General features: G+C 48.1%; 2 protein-coding genes across 4 annotated transcripts in view; one reads left to right on the top strand and one right to left on the bottom strand.

Annotated features, from left to right (window-relative positions):
• Positions 1 to 4,433, top strand: part of COG4 (component of oligomeric golgi complex 4) — a 32,751-nt gene extending 28,318 nt beyond the window's left edge. The window contains exons 15-19 of the mRNA XM_072636584.1: positions 1,490 to 1,582; positions 2,493 to 2,576; positions 2,689 to 2,790; positions 3,433 to 3,561; positions 3,788 to 4,433. Coding sequence (XP_072492685.1) covers positions 1,490 to 1,582; positions 2,493 to 2,576; positions 2,689 to 2,790; positions 3,433 to 3,561; positions 3,788 to 3,922 — 543 coding nt within the window. The 3' untranslated portion in view covers positions 3,923 to 4,433. The remainder of the gene's footprint in view (positions 1 to 1,489; positions 1,583 to 2,492; positions 2,577 to 2,688; positions 2,791 to 3,432; positions 3,562 to 3,787) is intronic.
• A 1,408-nt stretch (positions 4,434 to 5,841) lies between these two features.
• FCSK (fucose kinase) overlaps positions 5,842 to 22,914 on the bottom strand; it is a 31,448-nt gene continuing 14,375 nt past the window's right edge. For all 3 annotated transcript variants that reach the window (XM_072636582.1, XM_072636581.1, XM_072636583.1), the window contains 16 exons: positions 22,468 to 22,587; positions 21,539 to 21,710; positions 19,812 to 19,924; positions 18,493 to 18,594; positions 16,988 to 17,158; positions 16,244 to 16,314; positions 15,388 to 15,752; positions 12,673 to 12,883; positions 11,262 to 11,428; positions 10,938 to 11,159; positions 9,063 to 9,206; positions 8,770 to 8,889; positions 7,286 to 7,473; positions 7,037 to 7,136; positions 6,247 to 6,470; positions 5,842 to 6,045 (listed from right to left, as the gene is read on the bottom strand). In XM_072636582.1, the coding sequence (XP_072492683.1) occupies positions 5,959 to 6,045; positions 6,247 to 6,470; positions 7,037 to 7,136; positions 7,286 to 7,473; positions 8,770 to 8,889; positions 9,063 to 9,206; positions 10,938 to 11,159; positions 11,262 to 11,428; positions 12,673 to 12,883; positions 15,388 to 15,752; positions 16,244 to 16,314; positions 16,988 to 17,158; positions 18,493 to 18,594; positions 19,812 to 19,924; positions 21,539 to 21,710; positions 22,468 to 22,587 (2,577 nt within the window). In that variant the 3' untranslated portion in view covers positions 5,842 to 5,958. The remainder of the gene's footprint in view (positions 6,046 to 6,246; positions 6,471 to 7,036; positions 7,137 to 7,285; positions 7,474 to 8,769; positions 8,890 to 9,062; positions 9,207 to 10,937; positions 11,160 to 11,261; positions 11,429 to 12,672; positions 12,884 to 15,387; positions 15,753 to 16,243; positions 16,315 to 16,987; positions 17,159 to 18,492; positions 18,595 to 19,811; positions 19,925 to 21,538; positions 21,711 to 22,467; positions 22,588 to 22,914) is intronic.

Genomic DNA, 22,914 nt, shown 5'->3' with positions numbered 1-22,914 from the left:
CTATAACAAAGAATAAAAAAAAAAAAGTACAGCAAAACTGATCGGTATATTAAAAAAATCTGACACGTGCGTCTTCCACACCTGTGGGGTTACCCCCACCTCTGCATAGGAGTGATGGGAAGTGTCTTCTCATATCTCTCTTTTTGGACCAAAAACTTGTTCTTTATAATTTTGCAGTATTCATATTTTATCCTCTTGTGGTGGTGGTTCTTTTCATTTACGTTATTGTAATCATATGCATTGTTTTCCTGGCTCTTTACTTCCCTTTGTGTCGTGTATAATGTGTTCTATTCTGGACACGTTGTGTTGGAGGTAACTACTTGGCCAATCTGAAATGACCACATTGAGTTTGGACATGTGGAGGTTATCAGTTCACGTAAGTTTTTCTGTGCTTCTCTGTATTCATCAGGATTGTCGTTTCCTACAGCACTGCAACATTTCAGTGAGCCATTCTCCAATTAATGTGGAATCTATCTGGCTTGCAGTTCAGCTACTACAGAAAGCACTACAAATATTTTAGTGTTTGTGGAGCCTTTCTCTTGGTGGCATTTTTGGGAATATGTGTCTCAAAGGGAATCTCTGGCTCAAAAAATGTATTGACATTTTAGCCACTTATTTTTATAATTCCAAATCACTTTCCAGAATGGTAATACTAATTCTCCAGTCCACTAACTGCATTAGTGTGTCTGTATCTCCACAACCCCTTCAACATTAACTGTTCCCATCTTTTGTCATCTTTGCCCATTTACTGGGTGACAGGTGAAACTTGAGGGTTGTTTTGATTTGCATTTCTCTTATTAGTAATTTTGAGGATTCTTTCATATCATTCTTTACAATTCTTTTTTTTTTGAGAATTGTGACCATTTCGTTTCTTTTCTAGATGCATTAATTTTGTTTGTGCAAAAGCTTTTTTTAATATCAATCATGTCATCAAAATTATTTTATCTTTTGTAATTACTTCTATCCATTGTTTAGCTAAGAATTCATCTCATACCCAGATCTTTGAAAAGTACAATTTGCTTCTTTTCCAAATTTTTTATCCTACTGAAAGATCTCTAATATTTAGGTTGTATTTCGATTTTAAATTTGTTGTGGAGTGTGTCGTAAGATGTCCCTCCAGCCTGCTTAACATTCTTTTCTCCAGTGGGGCAGGGGTATTGCAGCTTGCCAGCAGCACCACAGGCACATGGGCAGACAGCTCAGAAATGCCTACATGAAATTGGAGTGTTTGCCTTTAGAAGTAAAGTGTTTGACATCATCAAACACCCAGAAGTCTACAATGTCTGTCAAAAGGTTTATCCAAACCTGTTTAGATCACAACTGGGCTTGGAAATCCAACAAGCTTTTTGTGGTCCCATTCCTTATCATTGCAGATTCCGTGGCAGAGCCAGGCCATCAGCCCACAGGAGAGCAGGGGGTGGGGGAGTGGAGGGGACCTGGCAACCATCCCTTGTCAGATACATTTCACCCTGCCTTGTCCTTGGTGCAGGAAGGCCTGACGGAACTGAACAGCACTGCCATCAAGCCACAGGTGAAGCCCTGGATCAACATCTTCCTCTCTGTCTCCCACAACATTGAGGAGGTAATTCTGTCCTGGGGACTTGGCCATGATGAGCGCAGTGATGAGGACAGAAATAGCTAATTTAGATAGTGCTTGAAGCTTTACAAAGCACTTTACAAATATTATCTCATTTTATCCTCACACCCAGGAAGGGAGATGCAGTTATTATCCCCGTTTTACAGATGAGGAAACTGAGGCAGGCAGCAGTTAAGCAGTTTGCCCAGTCATCAGATAGTATTAAATTCACATCATCCTGACTTCAGGTCCAGTTTGTGAGCACCCAGGGACATCCCTGCAATCCCTTCTCCACAGGATCGATGCTGTGACTAGACGGGTAGGACCCTGCTGTGATCGCCTCTTCTTCTCACATCCCCCATCACTCGTTAGGAAGCATGGTGCCCCCTCTGCATAGAGATTGCTCTTATAGAGGTTTTAATTAGGAGGGCATGTCTGAAGGGAATTCTGCAGCTTCTGAGTCTTAATGGATCGAACCTTCTAATCGCTTTGACTTATCCCCTTGTTTATAAACAGCTTTTGCTTTTCTCTTGACCTCTTCCTGACTTACAGACCCCTAGTCCAGTATTTTCACTCCTAGAACACACATTACATGGAAGGAATAAAACACTTGGAGCCCCAGCACATTATGTGGCCAGGTGCTCGTGAGCCCCTTCCATAGCAGGAGCAGAAAGCCAAGCTCAAAGCCATCCTACAGGGATGAGTTGTTTCTCGACTGTTACATTACTGGGATATTACAGTCTTCCCATCAGCTAGGGAGCTCAGACTCCTTTTCAGCAACATGAGTCCGGGGAGCAGGGAAAGATGTCGGAGAGCCCCCCAAAGGGATGTCTGCCCAGGGGAGCAGAGACTTCATTGTGTCCTGTGGACTGGAGGCAGAAAAAGCACTGAGCTTTGTTTTCCTTCCCAACATCAGGAAGAATTCAATGACTATGAAGCAAATGACCCGTGGGTGCAACAGTTCATCCTTAACCTCGAGCAGCAAATGGCTGAGTTCAAGGTGAGCGTTGTGGGCCTCAGAATTTTAGAGCTGTTCCCTGCAGTGCCAACTGACAGGGCAGCCTCTGTCTGCAGGGCTTGGGGCCCTAAGCTGATGTCCATCCTCTGCGTAGGCCGGGCTCTCCCCTGTCATCTACGACAGCCTCACCAGCCACATGACCAGCCTTGTCTCGATGGAACTGGAGAAAGTGGTGCTGAAATCCACCTTCAACAGGGTAAGGCCTGTGAGGATGTGGTCCTAAAAATCCTATGCACCTGCTTTCCTCTCACCCTCCTCAGGGAGCGGTGTGCTATGTGGCCCCATGGAACCTCTGCCACCACTCACGGAAGCTTGCTTTTCTGTTTTCTTTAGACTTCTTTGCCTAACCTTCCAAGCTAACACCTGCTCAACTTTCTGCCCTTCTCCCCTCTTAACTTCCCTCCTTCTACTTTCTGCCTCAACCTGACCAGACTACTTTGTCCTTCAAACATGAATCCTCTCCTCCTTCGATGCCTTTGCTCCCCCTACTTGGAATGCCCTTCTTCCTTTTCTCCCTGCTTAATTCCCACCCACCCTTTATAACCCTGCTCAAAAACACCTCCTCCAGAAAATTGGTCCTAATTCCTCTGGTTCATAATAATGACCCTCCTGGACCTCACACAGCAAGTTGTTTGGCATGTTGTTTACTCTAATTATCTCTGCTGGGCTGTGATCCATGAGGGGAGGAGCTGTGCCTGGAATAGTTTCTACACTGGAGCCTACCGCCACCCCAGCACCCTGCGTTGCTCCTACATTTACTGGGTGAAATGAGCAGACAGATGTACAGAGGTCTAGGCCTCCAGTTTGAAAGGCCTCCCTGGGCTTTTGTCTCTTGCAGCTGGGTGGCCTGCAGTTTGACAAGGAGCTGAGGTCCCTTGTCGCCTACCTCACCACAGTGACCACCTGGACCATCCGAGACAAGTTTGCCAGGCTTTCCCAGATGGCAACCATCCTCAATCTGGAAAGGGTGAGTGGAGGCTTTGGGATTGGCAAGAGCTCCTCTAGCTTGCCAGGGAAGGTTGGCTTGGGAAGGAGCCAAGCTTCAGGAGACTGCCACCCAGGGGTCAGAGAGGACCTGAGGCCATCCCGTACTCCTCGAACAAGAACCATGGGGCTTTCCCCTTGGTAGCAATGACTGTCTGTAGGAATGTTCCTTTTCCTTGCTGACTTGCTTCTCTGGCCTTCCACTCCAGGTGACAGAAATCCTGGATTACTGGGGTGCCAATTCAGGCCCACTCACATGGCGCTTGACTCCTGCTGAGGTGCGCCAGGTGTTGGCCCTACGCATCGATTTCCGCAGTGAAGACATTAAGAGGCTTCGCTTGTAGCTGGCAGGACAAGTCCATCCAACTCCATGTGTTTTGGGGGGGTGTCTTAGTAGTGAAGGCCCAGAGAGTTGTCAGCCTGAAAATTCCTAGGATTTGCTGCAGTCCAGGCAGGCCTGAGGCAGGCTGTCCCTTTGTCGTAGCAGTAATGTCTGAGGGCCCAGTGTGTTCCCTTTCTAGAAACAGGTAAACTAGATATCTCTCTGCCTTCCAAGTTTGACTACATCCAAGAAGGACCCCACTCCCTATATACATTCCCTGCAGAGGAGAAAAAAGCCAAATCTTAGGCTAGAAGTATGGTCGTGACCAGAATGTAGAACTTGGGCCATTTTTCTGCTTTGGGTGAGAAGAGCCACTAGCCCTCAGACACTACAGAAAACAATTCCATTTCCCTCAAGGCTGGGCCAATAGTCTCCTCTTAGGGGACTTTTGGGGCAGCAGGAGAACAGTAGAGGAAATGGTGAATGTTCCATTATCTTTAGGGATCACATTAAATAAAGACTGAGACTTGAAAGCTGCTAGGTGTCTAGTTTCAGAGAAGGGCCAAGGGAAGGATCAAAGAAGTGTATGAGGGCAGAGAGTTCCAGCTCCCCTCAGGACAGATAGCAGCATGTGGGGACTACTGAAACCCCATATTTCCCACCCACCCCAGCAGGAGCGTCCTCTGCCACAGCTCACTGAGAGCCAGATAAGTCCCACCTCAGTGTCCCACGATGAAACAGGGAAATGGCAACAAGCTTCCTAGGACCACCTAAAGAATGACTGGTTTATTGCCACTAAAAATCATAACCTGAAGGGCCTGGTTCTGGCAGCAGCTTGTGCAGATGTTCTCTGTGTCCCCTTTAGAGCATGTGACTCAACATTCATTTGTTAAAACCTGAATTTGCAATGACTTTGTACGGTATCCTCTCCAGCTCCAAGCCCTAGGCTAGAGAATTGGGTGTGGGTGAAGACAGCATCCCACCACACTCATTGCAGCTGGCATGAAGTGAGTCAGCCTTGTAGAAGCCCCAGCCTCCCCATCCCCAAAATGATCATACCTCTGCTCCCTGCTCCTTCACCTGTTGGCAGAGTTGCTACTACATTAGTAGTTCTGAGAAGCCTGGCTTCCTTTGGTTTACTCTGGAGGGAACAGAAATAAACTCCCTAGTATGCTTTCTGCAATTGGGCCAAAGTGTGCAGAAAATTAGAATTATATCCTAGAGGGGCATTGGAGAAAAAGGAAAAGAAAAGACCGAGATTCACAGGGCCACTGGGTGTGGGAAGTCAGGTGCATGAGGGGATGATTGGTTGGATTTCTGGGTAGGGAGGGGGTGGCTAGGCTGAACTGCTGTCAGCAAGCAGTGATCCTGTATGGCCTGGGGACCTCAGCTTCATCTTCAAAATGAGAAGACTAAGCTAGATGAGCATAAAATTTCTTTAAATACTTGATCCATTTTTGCCAGAGAAGCACCAGAGGACAGTGGGCCTAGTGGTTCTAAAGTCCAACAAAACCCTAAGTTTTGGGTCCTCATAAATGTCAGTTCATCCAGTCTATAGAAATGAGTTGTGACAGAATTAGCAGCATAACCTTGACAAGGGACGGCATGTTCCCACTGAGAGGGGATTTCCCCCCGCTCACATCAGAAGCACAGTGGGGTTGGAGACCAGCTCATGCTCATTGGCCAGCAAGGTGGGGGCCACTGGGGCTCTGAACCCTAGGCCTCCATGCCAGGAGAAAGAGATGAGTAAGGCCCTTCAGTCTCGGGTCTGGCTGAGACCAAGACCATGCTGATGTCTGCTGGGATGGGGAAATCCCAAACATTTTGTCAGCTCTGGATCCAGGAGGCCCTTCCTCAAAGAATGGGCATGCTTGCTGTCTCAAGTCCCAATGATTTTTTGCTCTGGCCACCAGAGAGAAACAAAATTAAATGGTGTTTGCCTCTTCCTATGGAGGAAAGCAAAAAAGCCAGGTCTTACTGAGCACAAAGTTCCAGCTCTACCCTTTCTGGCATTACAACGGAGCCTCGCTGGAATAGGACCTGGGAGTCTAGGATATGTTAGGCAGAAGCGTCATGGATCAACAGCTGCAGTGTGAAGCCCTGGGTGTCCACCTCCACCAAGTGGATGCTGTATTTCTCCAAGCCCTAGGAGGGAAGCAAAGCACATGAAAGACTCTCTAGGAGATGGAGAGGCCCCAAAGAAGCCTGGGGGGCTGGCCCCACAGAAAAAGGAGCTCCAACCATCTATCAAAGTGGGTGACTCGGAGCCTCAAACTTCATTTAAGCCCATGAACCTTGTTCATTCCCATTCCCCATTCCTCACCCATACTCTGAACCAGCGGGTACCTCTGTCTTGGCCAGCACTCTCTCGAGGACCTCTTTCTGCCGGGGCTGTTTAGTCAACAGGTAGAGGAAGCCGCCACCGCCAGCCCCTGCCAGGCTCTGGCCGTACACATAGGGCTTGAGGGCATCCATCATGCGCTGCACAGCCTGGGGTTCACAGCCAGGAGCCATGCACTTCTTCTGTTCCCAGTACCGAGTCAGACACTGGCCCAGACGGGGCAGGCTCCCTGCAATGACATAGCACAGACAGCCCTGGGCATTCTCAGATCTGTCTGCTTCTCAGCTTTGGAGGTCAAGTTTGCTGAGCAGGAGGCAGTCCCCAGGGCCAACAAGAGCTGTGAGGCCCAGAATCTCTTCTGAGTCCTCTAGGGCAGGGCAGCCAGGCCCATGGTTCCTGGGAACAGCCTCTAAAAAAGTATGTGGGACAGGTTAGGCACAGGGAAGGGCCTAGGCTAGACCAGCATGGATCAATTCAAGCCAGAGCATAGCTACAAGTACACCCAGAGATCTATGCAGTCCTGCTTCTCCCAGCTCTCCCTGTTTCCACTTTGGGTGGCTGGCACCAGATGGTAAACTCAGCATTGGTCTATCACTCTGTAGGGGAAATATGAGTGACAATGATGGCAGCTAACATATCTCCCCTGGACGTCCTCAATCCCAAGTCCCACTGAAGTCTGTCTAGTCACTGAGGTTAAGGTTGTTGGGTTCCTCTCCTTCCCCCACCCCAGAGACCAGCAGATCAGATGCCTGATGGAGAGCTCCCTTGACCTTCCCCCTTCCTCAGAGGACTTACCTTGACTGAAGGCCTGAGCACATTCCTCAGCATTTCTCATCAAAGCTTGGGCATTGTCCACTACAGCAGGCAGCCGGGCATACCAGTTCCTCAGTACATCCTAGAGTTGGTGATGGGGGCAAAAAAGGAAAAGGAATGAAAATGCTTAGGTGTGGACACAGGTCCTAAATGAGGCCTCACTCCCCAACAGCTGTCCTCCTCAATCCATGTAGTGGGTCAGGGAGACACTGACCTAGAGGAAGAGCTTACCTGGAGCAAGTTTCGTGCCAATCGGGTCTTGCCTGTGTACACGAGGAGTAGGTGCTCATTAAGAGTCTGTATGAAGTTGGCAGGCACTGAAATCTCTTCCACCTCCACCTTTAATGGCAGCTGGGGCCTCGAACGTCCTATCTTTATGCCTGGGACAAGGCCGCCCACCTGGTCTTGCCAGCCACCACCTGCAAGTCCCAAGGCCCTGTCGCTGGTAAAATATTTTTTGCCATACCTCCCAAGCCCCTTCTTTGACTCCACACTCTCATTCTCTGACTCATTCATTCAAAAAATATGAAGTGCATACTGTGTGCCACTCACTAGGGATATTAGCTAGAAAGAAATGCTAAGGGTTATTATCTGGCACAACTTCACCTGTATAACTGATGTCACATTGCTTGCTTTCTCAACAGGTGAGAGAGAAGCAGGAGGGAGGGAGAGAATTTGAAACTCAAAATTTTGTAATGTGTAATTGGGAAATAGTTAACGAAATATAGAATTTTTTTTAAAAGGAGGAAAAAGACTGTCCCTCCCTCAAGGAGCTTTTAACCCATATATGTATAAACCTATATATTTATACACATACACACAAATATATAAAGCAAGACATGTACAAGATAAATAGGACATAATTAAAAGACAGAAAGCAAACTATCCTCTCACTTCAGGGCTTTGAATCTAGAGTAACAAAAGAGGAAAGAGCCAAAAGACCAAAGTCTGAAATGTGCTTACAATCTGTGCTACTCGGTTCAGATCCCTTAACCTTGCTGAGTCTCAGAACTCTGTAAATGGTAAAGTTCTATAAATAGATGCGCTGTATATGATCATTATAATTACAGCTTACCAGGATCAGCTGTATCCAGCCCAGGAAAATATCCTTGATGAATGAGTTAATGAATGAGTGAATGAATGAATAGTCCCTTCGCTCAACCCCCAAGTAGAGGAGGTGAAATTTCCCATTTCTGACCATGGGTATGGGCACAGGGGCTCAGGGGAAACTCAGGAGCAGAGAAGGTCTTCCCCCTCCCCAAAAGAACCCAAGGAACTGATAGCAAAGCCATGCCAAGCACCCAGGGAGGCTACAATTGAGTTTCCAAATGTCTTCAGCCCCTCAACATCCCCAAGAAATGGCTAAAAGAGTTAAAAAGGACCAGATACACGGTGGGTATTAGGTATGCAGGGAGATGGAAATGCCATGCAAATCATGTGCATATTATGAGATGAAGGTCCCCCCAAACCAGGTCATGGGTGATAATGCAAGCTCCTTGGGGGAAGGGCTATTTCCTTTTTGTTTTTGATTCCCAACACACTAGGACAGTGTCTGCATATAGTATCCACCTAATAAGTGCTTGCTGATGTTTTTTGGCCCTTGGAAAAGTTCTGGATGAGCCCCATTTACAAGGGCTGAGGTCCTGACCCAACTCCTTTCCTGAGCTCCATTACCCACAAAGTTCAACCTCTCTCCCTCCTTTTCCCCATCATACCAGTGGTAAGCATCTGCTCCAGATGTAACACAGCGTGGATCAAAGCTTGAGTGCCCACTGTTCTACCCGCTGTCCGATACAAGGCTGCCAGGGCTGCCCCTGCCAAGATGCTGCTTGTGCCTGTGGTGTTAGGAGAAAGTGGCATCTGCTTTAGCACCTTATAGGGCTGGGAAGGGACTGGCAGAAAGAGACAAAAGGCTGGGGCCATGGCCAAGAGTCTGGGGTGGAAGGGTGGACGGAGTAGGGCCAGAGCCCAGACCGATGGCAGCATGGCTGACTGACGGGCCACTCACCCAGGCCAGAGCCATGAGGCAGGTCAGACCACGTGTGCAGCTCGAAGCCACCCCCAAAGCCATGGTGAAGCTGGGTCTGCAGGGACTCCGGGGACCGAAGCTGCACAATCTCAGCACAGATGAAAGCTGCCTTCAACAGAGCCCCTGCAAGGAAATGGGAGGAGGAGAAGAGAGCTAAACCCCTACCCCAAGCCAAACTGAGACATCCCAACCCAATCCAACACGTTTCTTTTCTTAAATTGGTCTTATTTCTTATATCTCCATAGCATCCCACGTATCCCTCTCCTTCCCCAAGAGTCATCCCATATGATAAACAGAATTTTTTTAGAGAGGAAAACAATATTAGCGTAAGTGATGGGTACAACGAGAATCCAAACCCATGTGCAAACTTGCCAGCACCCATTTCTGAAGTACCACTTTACCAGTATTCTCATCCTTACAATCCTCACTTGAAGCTCTCATCCCCCACAAGCTTTCAGCTTCTATCTCTTTCTTTCTTAGCCAAATTCCTAGAAAAAGCTGCCTACACACCTTCCATTGCTCCTCCTCTTATTCTCTTCTAAGCCCTTTGAAACCTGGCTTCCTTCCTCATTATTCAACTGAAATGGTTCTCTCCAAAGTGACCAATGGAGGTGGAACCAAGATGGTGGAGAAAAGGCGGGAAGTTGCCTAAGCTCTCCCTCGTTCCCCTTAAAGTGACCAATGATCTCTGCATTGTCAAGTCTGATAGCACCTTCTCAATTCTCATCTTTCTCTACACCATCTGACAGTCGGCCATCCTCTCCTCCTCGGGTTTTCATGAGACTGCTTGTGTGATCTTCTGCCTCCTTTGATGGATCCCCCAAGCCCCTGTCCTGAGCCCCTCTCCTCTCCTCACTCTACACTCTCTGATTTGGCCATCTCATAGGCTCCCATGTTTTAATTACCAGCTCTATTCAGCTGACTCTCAGGTATATCCAGACCTAGTCTGGAGCTCCAGTACCAGCCATCGCCAATGGCCAAAGTGAATGTCCCACAGGTACCTCAAAATCAACCTCTCCAAAACTGAACTCACTCCCTTTCCTACCTTACTCTTCCTTGTTTGCTGACTAGGTAACTGAGTACATTAGTTCCATGAATGCTACAGTCAACTGGCTCTCTTAAAGTTTCTCATACACAACACTCCATTTCCCATCTCCATGCCTTTGCACTGGCAGTACCCCTTGTCTGGAATGAACTCTATCCTATATCTGCTTTTTGGAAGCCCTGGTTTCCTTTAAGACAGCACAAATGCTCATGTTGTATGACTAACTTCCTCTTTAAGACCATCCCTCTGCTCTCTCTATACCTATAAGGGCACATGGTGTCTCCCTCATTAGGATGAAGCTCTTGAAAATAAGGAGGCTTTGCTTCCCCAGTATCTGGTACAGTGTCTGAAATACATCAAATGCTTAACGAATGCTTGTTGATTAATCCAGTGATCTACACTGGTTAATAAGAGGAAGGGGAAGGGGAGGAAAAGAAATAAGCATTTGCTAAGCACCTACTATGCATCAGCCACTCTCCTAAGTGTTTGCAAACATGTCAGTTTGTCCTCACAAGAATCTGGGAGGCAGGTGCTATTATGATCCCATTTTACAAATGAGGCGACTGAGGCAGGCAGAGGTGACCTTGTGACCTTGGCCAAGGCCACAGAGCTAGGAAGTGTGTGAAGCTGGATTTGAAGTAAGGTTTTCCAGACTCTAGGTTCAGAGAACCATAGGATCAGGAGTCTGGAAGGGGCCTCGGAGATCATCTACTCTGATTTTACAGAGGATAGCACTAAGGTGAAGGAGGGGACCTAGGTCCTGTCTCTGTACACATTGTGGGGAGCTGGCTGGGAACAGAAGTTCTCACCTGGTGCGTGTGGCTGACAATAATCCTGTAGATCCTCCAGGTTCTGGCACACAAGCTCGGTAAACACTGCACCTGAATGGGCCTCTGTTGACAGCCGCAGCTCAGGCTGAGCTATCCGACGTGCCCTCGCCCCGATGGGCCTCCTCCCATCTACCATGATGGCCAGGTCCACCACAGCTCCTCCATGCTCATAGGTGATGGGCGGAGTATCACTCCAGCCACCTGCAATGGAGGATCCTTGAATTCACTGAGGCCCAGGGATCCAACCACTCTGGGTGGGGCAAAGGGAGTAGCTTTCCCTGGGGCACAGGGCATAGTTCTTACCGGAGAAGTCCACCCGGGCTGGGCATTCCACCACCACCCATTGTCCAAGAGGTGGGGGTTCAACTGGCTCCGTGGTGACAAAGCGACAGGCAGACATCACCGCCTGGCGGATAAGGATCTGCTCGGCTCCTTCATAATGCCGAGCAGCTCTCACTAGCAGGGCTGGCCTAGAAACACCATATGGGAGGAAAAGATCAGAGACTCTTTGAGCCATAAAGACCTCAGAGGCAATCTAGCATCATCCTTCCTCCCATTATACAGCTAAGGATGTCACCGGCCCAGGGGCAGGCCTAGTCCTAAGACACTTTGGGTTCTACTCTCCACCTTTTTCTTCCCTTATGGTAGGAGGTTTGATAAAGTGGAAAAAAAAAACTGGACCACATCATTTGGGAAATGATAAGTAAATGTAATGGAAGACTATTGTACTACTAAGAAATGATGAAAGAGATGGTTTCAGAGAAACCTGGGAAGACTTGTATGAACAGATGCAAAGCGAAGTGAGCTGAACCAAGGGAACGCTTTATACTGTAACAAGAGCGCTGGAAAGATAAATAGCTTGGGGAGGTTTAAGAAGTCTGTTCAATGCAGTGACCAGCCACAACTCCAGAGGGCAAAGCTTAAAACAAGCTACCCACCTTCTGGTACAGAGGGAATGGGTTCAGCATTCGCAATCAAACATGTTTTTTGATGTGGTTCATGAAGAAATTTGTTTTGCTTGACTACAAATAATTGTTACCAAGGTTCTTTCTTTCTTTTTTTTTTTTTTAATGGGGTAGAGAGATGGGAGAGAAAGAAAATAGGTTTTACTTAATTAGAAAAAAATCTAAAAAAAAAGTAGGCTGGACTAGAAATTAAGTGACCTGGGCTCTATTCTGGACTATATGCCCAGCTAGCTGAGTGACTAGGTAAGCTCTCTGACAAGTCAGAGCTTTGAAAAATGGAAAATGAAAGATGGATTGGGGGTAGATGGATGGATAGAAAGAGATAGAGAGGCAAAGAAGGATAGAGCGATCAAGAGATAGATGATGGAGAGAAAGGAAAGAGGGAGGGAGGGAGAAAGACAGAAGACAAGACAGAAATAGAGGACCGAAGGAAAGATGATAGAGGAGAGACAGATAATAGATGATAGATACAGATAGAGTAGAATAGACAGGCAGATTAGATGGGTAGACAGACAGACAGATTAGATGGGAAGACAGACAGACAGATTAGATGGGTAGACAGACATACAGATGGCGCTGTGCTAAGTGCTGGAGATAAAAAGAAAAAACAAGACAGTCTCTGCCCTCAAGGAGCTTATATCCTAATGGAGAAACCATTATCAGCATTGTAAACATTATTATTAGACATTCATTACCCCATCCCCATGAGTAGCTCAGCACTCCCTATCCCTACCATACCCCAAGTTCACCTGCCCAGCCATTTGGTCCTTTCACGGGCAAGCTCTTCCACGCCCCTAGCCACGTCCCCTCTCTCCAGGTACTGGAAGGCCAGGGCCCACTCCTGGTTGGCTGCTGGTCCACTTCGAAGACCCCCATGGCCCCCAGCCATGCAACCCAGTACATCAGCTATGCAGGCCAAGGCCCGGGCCGCCACGCCAGGATCTTCAGGCTGAGATGCAACTGCAAGAGGAAGCAAGAGTTGGGGGAGGGCCAACAGAACCCCATCACTCCCAGATGGACAACCAACAGGCAGAACACAACAACCCATAACAACAGGCAGAAGCCAAAAAAGTTACTTTCCTCCTGCTCCCACCAGAGGCAGATGGAATCAGGGTCTATGCACAGGATTTCAAGAGAACTGCAATACTGCCCCCAAAATATCACCTCTGCCTGCTAGAAATTCCCATCACTGTAGTGGCTAGGGACAAGTATCTCTAGAAAGCAGCAGTTAAAATACACAAATGCAAAGTAAATAAAATTGGAATTTAATTTTAAAACTAGAAAAGAAAACAAAATAAAACATATATCTGTTCCCTAAAATCAAGTAATCAAGGCAGGTGCATGGTGCAGTGGATAGTGCACCAGACCTGGATTCAGGAGGGCCTGAGTTCAAATATGGCCTCAGACACTTGACTGCCTTGCAACAAAATAAAATAAAATTGACAAACATTTATTTATTAAACAACTATGTGCCAGTCACTGGGGATTTACAAAGACAAAGTATGAAACTGTCCCTAGGCTCTAGAAGGGCATGTTTCCCGCTCTATTTGTCTAGGTGTGAATCAGTCCATCAGACTGACAGCTTAAGGAAGGGACAATCAGGGTTCAAGTGAGCAAGGAGGCCAGATAAGCCTCAGGAGGAATCCTAGGGATCCAGGGAAAGGAATCTGAACCCTTGTTGTGTCATGGACCCACCGAGCAGCCTGGTAAATGAGAAAGGCATGACTCCCTTTTCAGAATAAGGCATAACATGAAATACAGAGGATGTTAATAAGCTGCTGGGTGATTCAATGAACAGAGTGCTGAATTTGGAGTCTGGAGGACCTGAGTTCAAATCTGGCCTCACACACTTACTAGCTATATGACCTGGGCAAATCATTTAACCTCTGTTGGCCTCAGTTTCCTCATCTGTAAAATGGGGATATCAGTAGCCCCTACTTCCCAGGGTTGTTCTGAGGTTCAGATGAAATATTTGTAAGGTGCTTCACAAATCTTAAAGTTCTATAAAGAGGCAACAATTATACTGAAACACAGATATCAAAATATAGAAACTTTTTAAAAGGTCACAAACCGAGGACCGGGGAGATAGAGCCTTGGGAAGTGGATGCCTGGTAACTTCAGCTTTTGCTTTTCCATGGGGTCAGTGGCCCACACCCAGCAAACAGGGCAGAGACTTCAAGGCTCCTCCCCTTCCCCAAAATCCCTGCTGCTCTTTGCCCCTGAGGCACATGGCTCTCAGGATACAACCTGCGTTGAGTCATCCAGGTGGTGGAGGGAACCTGGTAGAGAAAGAAGGGGCTTCCCCAGGGGAGTAGAGACTCCCCTCAGCTGACTGAATGATGCTCTCCTACCTCCCTTCCCCCTCCTCCTTATCCTATCCCATCTTGTGTCTTATTCCCTTGGAATCCTGATTCTCCTTCCTCCTCCTCTACTTATCAAGTATTCATGGAGAAGCTTTAAAATGTTCTCATCCTTCCCAGAAATAGTCAGGTTTTAATGGATGACTCTAGAAAAGCTTGAAGCACAGAAGGAATAACTTTCCAATGATAAGATTTTGGGCACTGTGACAGGTGAGGGGGAAGATCTATTTAGGATGAAAGACCCCTTTTTAGTATGCTAAGAATACACGCATGTAGCCTCAGATGTCCCGAGCTGCCTGTGCAAACACCCAGCTAGAGGCCTTCTCCTTCCTCGGCAGCCTCATCCAGGACAAGAAATTGTCAGGGAGTGGTTTTGCATGAAGGCAAAGGAGTGTGTGCCCAGGAGCCTGGGAGAAGGAGGGAGAAAAAGATACATCCAGACCAGGGTCTTAATGTTTTGGGCCTCTTAAGACTTCATTGACAATCTGATAAAATTTATGAAGTCCTTCTCAGAATCATGTTTTCAAATGCATGAAACAAAATACATAGAATTACCAAGGAAACCAACTACTTTTGGTAATATAGATACACTTTTTCCCCATCCAAGTTCACCATGGTCCCCAGCCCTGGAAATCACCCACTGACTCCAAGTTGAGAAGGGGAAGGAATAGCTGGGGTCTGAGTTCCCATCAGCCCTATCTACTGGAGTGGTCTCCCAGGGGATGGTCATTTCCCCTGGCTGTCCAGCATGCCTGGAAGGCTCTCCCATCTCATTTCCACCTCCTGACTTTCTTTAAGTCTCAGCTAAAAGCTCACCTTCTACTGGCAGCCTTTCCCAATCCCTGTAAGACTAGTGACTTCCCTCTGTTGGTTATTTCCAATTTTTCCTGTATATATTGGGTTTGTACATGGTTGCTTGCATGTCATCTCCCCCATTAAACTGGAAGCTCCCTGAGGGCAGATACCTTCTGCCTTTCTTTGTATCCCCAGCACTTAGTCCAGTGCCTGGCACATAGTAGGTGATTAATAAATGTTTGCAGATAGCCAGATTAGCTCACCCTATGGAGGGAATCTAATGATGAGGGACAGGAAATTCTTACTCACCCTGGTCCAGCGTGGTCAGCAGCAGCCCATGGCACCCCTCATAGGTGGCAGCCCTGATCAGTGGCAGCAGACTCTGGTCCTGACGCCCCTCCAGCACACGCCGCACCTTCCCCTGGGCCTGCTGGAAGAAGAGGGTTCGGCGAGAAGCCAGTGCAGCAGTCTGGTCCAAGTGGAGCTGAAGCTGCTTCCAGGACATGCGCCAGGCAGCTCTCCAGACCCGGAGGGAGTCTCCGCCTCTGGAGCCCAGCAGCCACAGCACATCTTGGGGGATTGGGGACCGGGAGGCAAAGAAGACTGGGAAGAGCCGAGCAGTGAGAAGGCAGCGTTCTGCTGGGGGGGTGTCCACATCCCATAGGTCGCCATCCCTGATGCAGGGCAAAGATAGGGAGCAGAGGGTTATGAGAAGGCAAGGGGGTCCATTCCCTCTACCAGACCCAGGGTGACTGGGGAAAGCTGGAAGGTCCTTGGGATAGAAGGTCAACAGGAGGACCTTATTCCATTTGATGGGATGTCACTAGGGGTACAGGGTCACAGGCTTACGTGCCAGCCCACCTTGGCAGAGGGGCACATCAACACCACCAACAACCCCAGCCAAGAGGAAAATGTTCCCATCCATCCCTGGGCCAAAGGACAGGGGAAAGGGAGTAAGAGGGACAAAGGGAGGAAACCAGGCCCATCTAGATAACATGGAATAGTCCACAGGTGCAGAGGACTCGACAACGGTTTCAGGATCCTGAAGTTCATGGCACAGGATGAGGAGAGGGTAGGGGGCACCGGAGACCTGAGAAGGGAGGATTCTCTAGCAGGAAGTGGTCCTACACCCCCACTGGTGTCATCCTGCCTCAGTGGCCCTTACCGGATGCCTGTCCTCTGGAAGAACTCAGTCCAGGGCACGTTGAGATATGTGCCCTTCCCCAATGCTGGGCTCTGGAGAGGGCAGAGATGGGAACAGTCAAAAGAACACCATTAGGAAGCAGAGATCTCCCATGACTTCCCTAGGCTCCCAGAGCAACAGGAAGAGATGAAAGTCATAGCATTTACTGGGCGCTCCCAGCGTGGTGGAGCACTTTACAAACATGATTTCCTTTGATCCTCAAAACAACCTTGGGATGTAGGTGCTATAATGTCCCCATTGTACAGATGAAGAAATTGAGGCAAACAGGTTAAGGGACTTGCCCAGGGTCACACGTAGTGAATGTCTACAGGAGGATTCCAATTCAGGTCTTCCTGACTCCAAGTCCAGCACTCTATCCACTGCGCCACACTGTGGCCCCTGATACCTATCTTTGATAGAAGGCCAACTTCAGTGATAGTGATGGCCCCTAACAGGTGGAGGTATAAGATTTTTAGGTTGGAATAAGGAAAGGATCTTCTTTCTCAAACCCTCCCCTCTGGAGAGGAAAGAACTAGATTAAAGTGAGAGGACCTGGGTTCAAATCCTAGCTTCATAAGCTTAGACGGGCAATGTAACCGCTCTGGGGTGATTTCCTTGTCTATAGAATGAAGGGACTGGTGCAGATGATCTCTAAGGTTCCTTCTGGTGCTAACATTCCATGACCATTCAGGTCTGAGAGGGCAGTAGTACCAGGTAAGGCCCTACCTGCCAGTCGTCTTGGCGCCCAATAAGAGTGAACACCTGGATGGAGGTGTCCTGCAGCTGAATATGATGTCCTTGGAGAATGAGGTCATGCAGCTCCAAGCCATGAAGGGCGCTGGAGGAAGCTCTGTCCAGCCCAAGAAGGAGGCACCCTGGGCCAATGTGGATGGGACCCTGGTTGGGAGAGAAGGAACTGGGATGTGGCTGCTGGGAATTCTCACCCAAGACTGACCCCAAGTATAGGAAGAACTCAGGTCAGAGATTCTGGGGCTGCTGCTTGGAGGGATTATTGCAATAGCCTCTTGACTGGTCTTGGATGTCGCCTTGACTCTCTCCAATCCATCCTCAACAAAACTGCCAACATTCTATTCCTAAAGCATGAATCTGACCATGTCACTCCCCTGCTCACAAAGTTCCAGTGGCTCCCAGCTACTTTTAGATAAAATATAAAAACATAAATGTTTGTCAGATAACACCTTTCAAAATATATAGCTCCAGGTGGACTGTACATGACTCTCACTACACTAGGTGAATACGATAGTGAGGCCACATGGGGCCTTCTAGGTCCTTGGGTGTGACTTTTTGACTGAGTCCAAGTTTCAAAGAACAAATCCCCTTAATAAAAGGATTGGTTCTGCGAAGTTTGGATTCAGTCAAAGGGCCACACTTGAGGCCTTAGAGGGTGGCCTCGAGGCTGCAGGTTCCCCCTACCCCCACTTCGCCTTTGCCTAGAATAAACTCCCTTCTCACCTTCCCCTATCAGAATCCCTAACTTGTTTCAAGACTCTGCTCAAGCACCATCCCCCCACTTGAGAGCTCTCCTGTTCTTTCTGTCTCCTCCCAAACTTGGCATATGTGACATTTATTTAGCTGCGTACATGTATCTAAGTTCCTTGAGGAAAGACTTGCAATTTTGGCTTTGGTTCCCAAGTGCCTAGCATCCAGCAGGCACTTAATAAATGCTTGCTGATGGGGCAGTTAGGTGGCACAGTAGATAGAACCCCAGCCCTGGAGCCAAGAGGACCTGAGTTCAAGTCTGGCCTCAGCCACTTGACACTTACCTGTTGTGTGACCCTGGGCAAGTCACTTAACCTCAATTGTCTGGGCAAAATAAATGAATGAATGAACGAATAAAAGCTTGCTGAAGAATCAGGACACCACTCAGAGGTGCCAGTCTCAGCCTTTAGGACCCAGAGTATCTGATGCTCAGGCTGTTCAAACAGCCTTTATATACAGTAAACGCTTTTTAACTGTTCACTGAATAAGGCATTTTTTAATTGAATTTGGCTGCCCCACTGGTTCCCCTCCTAGGCCCCTCTCTTTGTGCACAGACCTCTCTCCTTTTCCCTCTTTCTGAGCAAAGTGAGGGTGGCAGGAAGGGAGGGACTCCCCTTCTTCAAGCCCCTCTACCTTCCCAGACAAACCTGTTCAATGGGTGGAGCATGAGACAGACAGGAGGTGCCTGCAGGGTCTGGGGCAAAGGGAGGTGGGGAAAGAGTAGCCTTTACCTGGAGTTGGCAATGATGAATCACACTCCCAGGGCCCAGGCGGACCTCGCCCTCCAACAGGCTATTGACCACGGAGCAGCCAGCTTCTAAGAACTGAGGCTTCTGCAAGGGCAGGAAAGAAAGAAACGAGCCTGGGCTTGAGAAGCTTATTCCCATTAATTCCCTCTCCTGGCTCCCTACTGCCTACAGGGTCAGGTCCAAATTCTGACCTCTCCCATGCTGTCTGCTGGTGCTCCCTGGCACACAACCCTCCTCCTCCCACCACACCTGTTCCACCCTCCCACCCACCACACATACACACCATGCTCTCATCTCATCTCAGCGCCTTTGCTCATGCTCCTATCCCGTCCAGACTGCTCTGCCCCCTCCTCTCCAAATGTTCCAACCCTTTCTATCCATCCTTCAAGACTCATCTCAAGTCCTACCTTCAGGGAAGCTGATGCTTTTCCTGATGACTACCATAAGATGTCAGAAAAGCAAGAGATTTGAGAACTCATCTAAGAGAAATCTCTTATTTTACAGAGAAGGAAACTGGAGCCCAAAGTGGGAAATGACTTGCCCAAGGTAATACAGCTACTTAAGAGGCAGCCCACAACGAAGTCTTCTGAATTCCCATGACATTCCGAGTCTGTATTACTCATCTGATACTGCAATGTTATGTCTTATGAGGGAGGTATGTCTTTGTACAGGTGTTAACTCCCCAACTAAACTGTGAGCTCTTTGAGGGCAGGGAGGGTATCTCCCACCCAATGGCTGGGCACAGGGTGGCTGCTGTTAATGTTCATCCTTTGTTGTAGAAGAGGATCAATGACATCGTAGGGTGATGTCTGGACTTGGAATTGAGTGAGGCAGAGTCACCCGAAGTCATCAGCCTCACTCTCTCTTCCAGAGTCACTGAAGTCCAGTGGCAGGACAAAAGTCAGGATACAGCGGATGACCTTGGTGTCTTCAATGTCTGACCAAGCTCTAAATGCTCACTTCCTGCTTTATGGCCATTGGAACAAATTGTTCTCATCCACCCATTCTACCAAGGGAAAAGTCTTCAGATGCTTGGGATAGACATCCCCTAACTCAACAAAGCTATAAGGCCTGTCAGCTGTCCTCACTCTGAGTTAGCCCATCTGCCCAGTTTAACCAGGGTGTGGCTGCTGCATGTGCTACAGCTTCTTGGAATGACAGGTGAGAGCTGGATGGCAGGTGGACACCAAAGGTGGATGAGAAGCCCTCACATCGGAGGTGCTGGTCCTTCCTGAATACCCCATACACCCCAGGTACAAGGCACACATTAAGGGATGAGCAGGGCAGGAAGGCACACTCACCTCCACCTGGGAGTGCACAATCTGAGCAAAGCGGTCCCGGGGGAGCGTCAGGCTGTGGAGGTGGGCACTGGCCAACGAGGTCATGTATTCGTAGGTACCATCGGAGATGTATGCTGTGGAGAGACAGACCCAGGGGTGTGTACGTGTGGCAGGAGGGTTGGGTGGGTGCCCCCAGGACAATGCAGAAGCAAGGCTGGATGACCAGACCTTGTAAATGAAAAGCAAAGGCAACCAAATGGTGCCATACCTGTCAAGCACTTTGTAAGCCTTCAAGCCTCATGTAAACTATTGCAGAATTACCGTTATTGTGGTGCTTGTTTTATTTTTATTACTGTTCCTTATTATTATGCACGGGATGCCGCCTTTCCCTTTCTACCTGCTGCTTAGATCCGGGGTTCTATTTTTTTGGGTACTCTAGATACCTTCAGTGAAAGCCCAGAGAAGCTTTGTACCCCTTTCAGAACCATGTTTTATTATGCATAAATTAAAATATGCAGAATGCTAAAGGAAATCCAAGGCTAATGAAAATAAAGATGTAATTTTTTTTTCCCCATCCACGTTTATGGACCTCCAGAAATCTATCCCAGGTTAAGAACACCTGACAGATCCTGAGCCATTTCAAAGGCTCCAGGACATCACAGTTAGCCCTCCACAAAGGCAAAAAGATGATGTCACTGAGGAAGGAAGGAATTGGGCCAGTTGTCTGGCTCACAGGGATAGAAGAGGAATGAGACTTTTTCATCAGAGGTACACTCTGGGAGGGCCACGGTGTGGCGGCAGACATTTACAGAGATGAGGTTTGTAGAGCACTTCAGCTGCCTGGCAATGAATAGCCACTCAGCAAGTAGTTACTGCGAATGTTACCATGCCCAATTCGCAGGTGAGGAAGAAAAGTGATTCACCTGTACTCACCCAACTACTCAATATAAAGGGCAGGATTTGAATCCAGGTCTTTATGACACTAAATACAGTGCACTTTCCATTATAGACCAGGAAGTACTGTCCTCTGGGCATCACCTGCCCCTTCATAAGTCAGAGGTTTCTGATGGAGGGTATCCAAACAAGGGCACACAGTTGGCACTTAATAAATGTCTGCTGGCTGACTGTTTCAGCCAAGAGACTAAAAAGCAAAGCAAAGGGGAGACTTCATTCCTTGGGAAGTCTCCTTATTAGGCTAAAGGTGATGGGGCTTCTTCCAGTCCATAAATCCCAGTCAGCCTTTATTAAGCACCTACTGTGTACCAGGCCCTGTGCTAAGTGCTGGGGACGACAAATAAAACCCTCAAGTAGCTCACAGTCTAAGGAGGAGACAATATGTAAAACAGAAAGATGTTCAGAAAAGGTGCCAGGTAACCTTAGAGATGAAGGCACTAATGGGGGGGGGGGGGGGGACGGGCAAGACCTCCTATAGTGGATGGGGTTTGGAATAAAGAAAGCCAAGGAAACTCCCAAGAGGAGGTGAAGGGAGATGGCATTTCAGGCATGAGGGACAGCCACTGCAAAGGCATGGAGACTGGAAATGGAAAGTCATTTGTCAGTAATAAGTCTGGTGTAGGTGGATCAGAGAGTATATAGAAGAGAGCAGTGTGTAAGAAGACAAGAAGGTAGGGTGTCTCCTAAAGGGGCCATGGTTTCTTGCAGCCCTACTTTGCTCCATAGCCCATCCCAGCCTTCCCAGTGTGCCCTGATCCCCAGAAATGATCAGAGCAGACTTAGGTCACACCCACCAAGGCTAAGAGGCTGGTCCTGGAGCTCCTTCCACAGCACAGCCCGTGCATTCCATTGGCCCCATGCGTGGTCCGTGTCACCCTGACTCATCTTAGGGTGACAATCAGCCAGAAAGCCCTCACGGTTCACATCCCGTGCCATGCACAGCAAAATGTCAAAGAATAGGGACAGCTATGGGCAAGGGCGGGAGTTAGACAAGTCACGAATGGTCAGGGGACCCCAAAAGACTGGGACCTCAAAGCCCCCAGTCTCAGCCTAAATCAGCCACAGAACAGAGTGGGACTGGGGAAGACTGCTGAGTATTAGCAATGACATCCATGTCTACTCATGTTGGTTCCCCACTAAGCAAGGATAGTCAGATCAGTGTCTGAGCATATTTAGGATGAGATGAAAAAGGTGTTTCCATATTCCCAGTACTAAGCCTCCTCCATTGAGCTCCTCCATTCAGTAACATACCTGGACAGGTACAGGGAGCTTGGAGGAAGGATATACTATATGGGGACAACTTTTGTGATGTCATTGCTTCAGCACCCAAAAAGAAGAAACAGACACACAGACAAGGAAAGAGAAAGGAAAAAGAGGAAAAAATAGAAGGAAGAGAAAAGAGACAGAGAGAAATAGAGAAAAAGAGATTGAAAGAAAGAAGGAAGTGGTGAGTGAGAAAAAAAGATGAGAAAAGGAAGAGAGAGAAAAAGAGAGAGAGAGGGGGGTGAAAGATGGGGAAAGAGAGAAAGAGAAGTGGAGGGAAAAAGAGAGAAGGAAGAAAGAAAAGAAACAGAAAGAAAAAAGGAGGGGAAGAGAGAAACAGAGAAAGAAAGAAATGGTGAGAAAAAGAGAGAGGGAAGAGACAGAAAAGAGAGGGAGGGGGATGAGAGACAGAGAAAGAGGAGATAGAGAAGATGGAGGAATGGGTCCACGGGGGCTTCACCTGGATGGGCCGGGCACCAGAGTCCAGGCCCATGTAGGTGCAGGCATCCAAGGGTGGTAGGACATGAGTGGTCAGGAGTCGCTCAGCAGTTTCCACAGAGAAGAAAACAATCCCAGAGACCTGGAGGGAGAGCAGGGAATGGAGGAGGGAATAAACTCTGAGATCTGGTGAAGGAGGACAGGATGGCCCTGCCGCCCTGCCAGCCTGCACTGAGTCTCTCTGAGACTCAGTTTTTCACTTTGACATGGAAACAGTCATCCCTCCTGAGGTTGTTGTGAGGGTGAAATGAATTGTTCGGTTTTGTTCAATTGTTTCATTCATGTCTGACTCTCCTGACCCCATTTGGGGTTTTCTTGGCAAAGATACTGGAATGGTTTGGATTTCCTTCTCTGGTTCATTTTACACATGAGGAAACTGAGGCAAACAGAACGAAGTGACTTGCCCAGG

The sequence above is a fragment of the Notamacropus eugenii genome, chromosome 1 (genome assembly GCF_028372415.1).
Source record: "Notamacropus eugenii isolate mMacEug1 chromosome 1, mMacEug1.pri_v2, whole genome shotgun sequence".
In the NCBI taxonomy this organism is placed as follows: domain Eukaryota; kingdom Metazoa; phylum Chordata; class Mammalia; order Diprotodontia; family Macropodidae; genus Notamacropus; species Notamacropus eugenii.
This window is presented reverse-complemented; position numbering and strand designations above follow the sequence as displayed.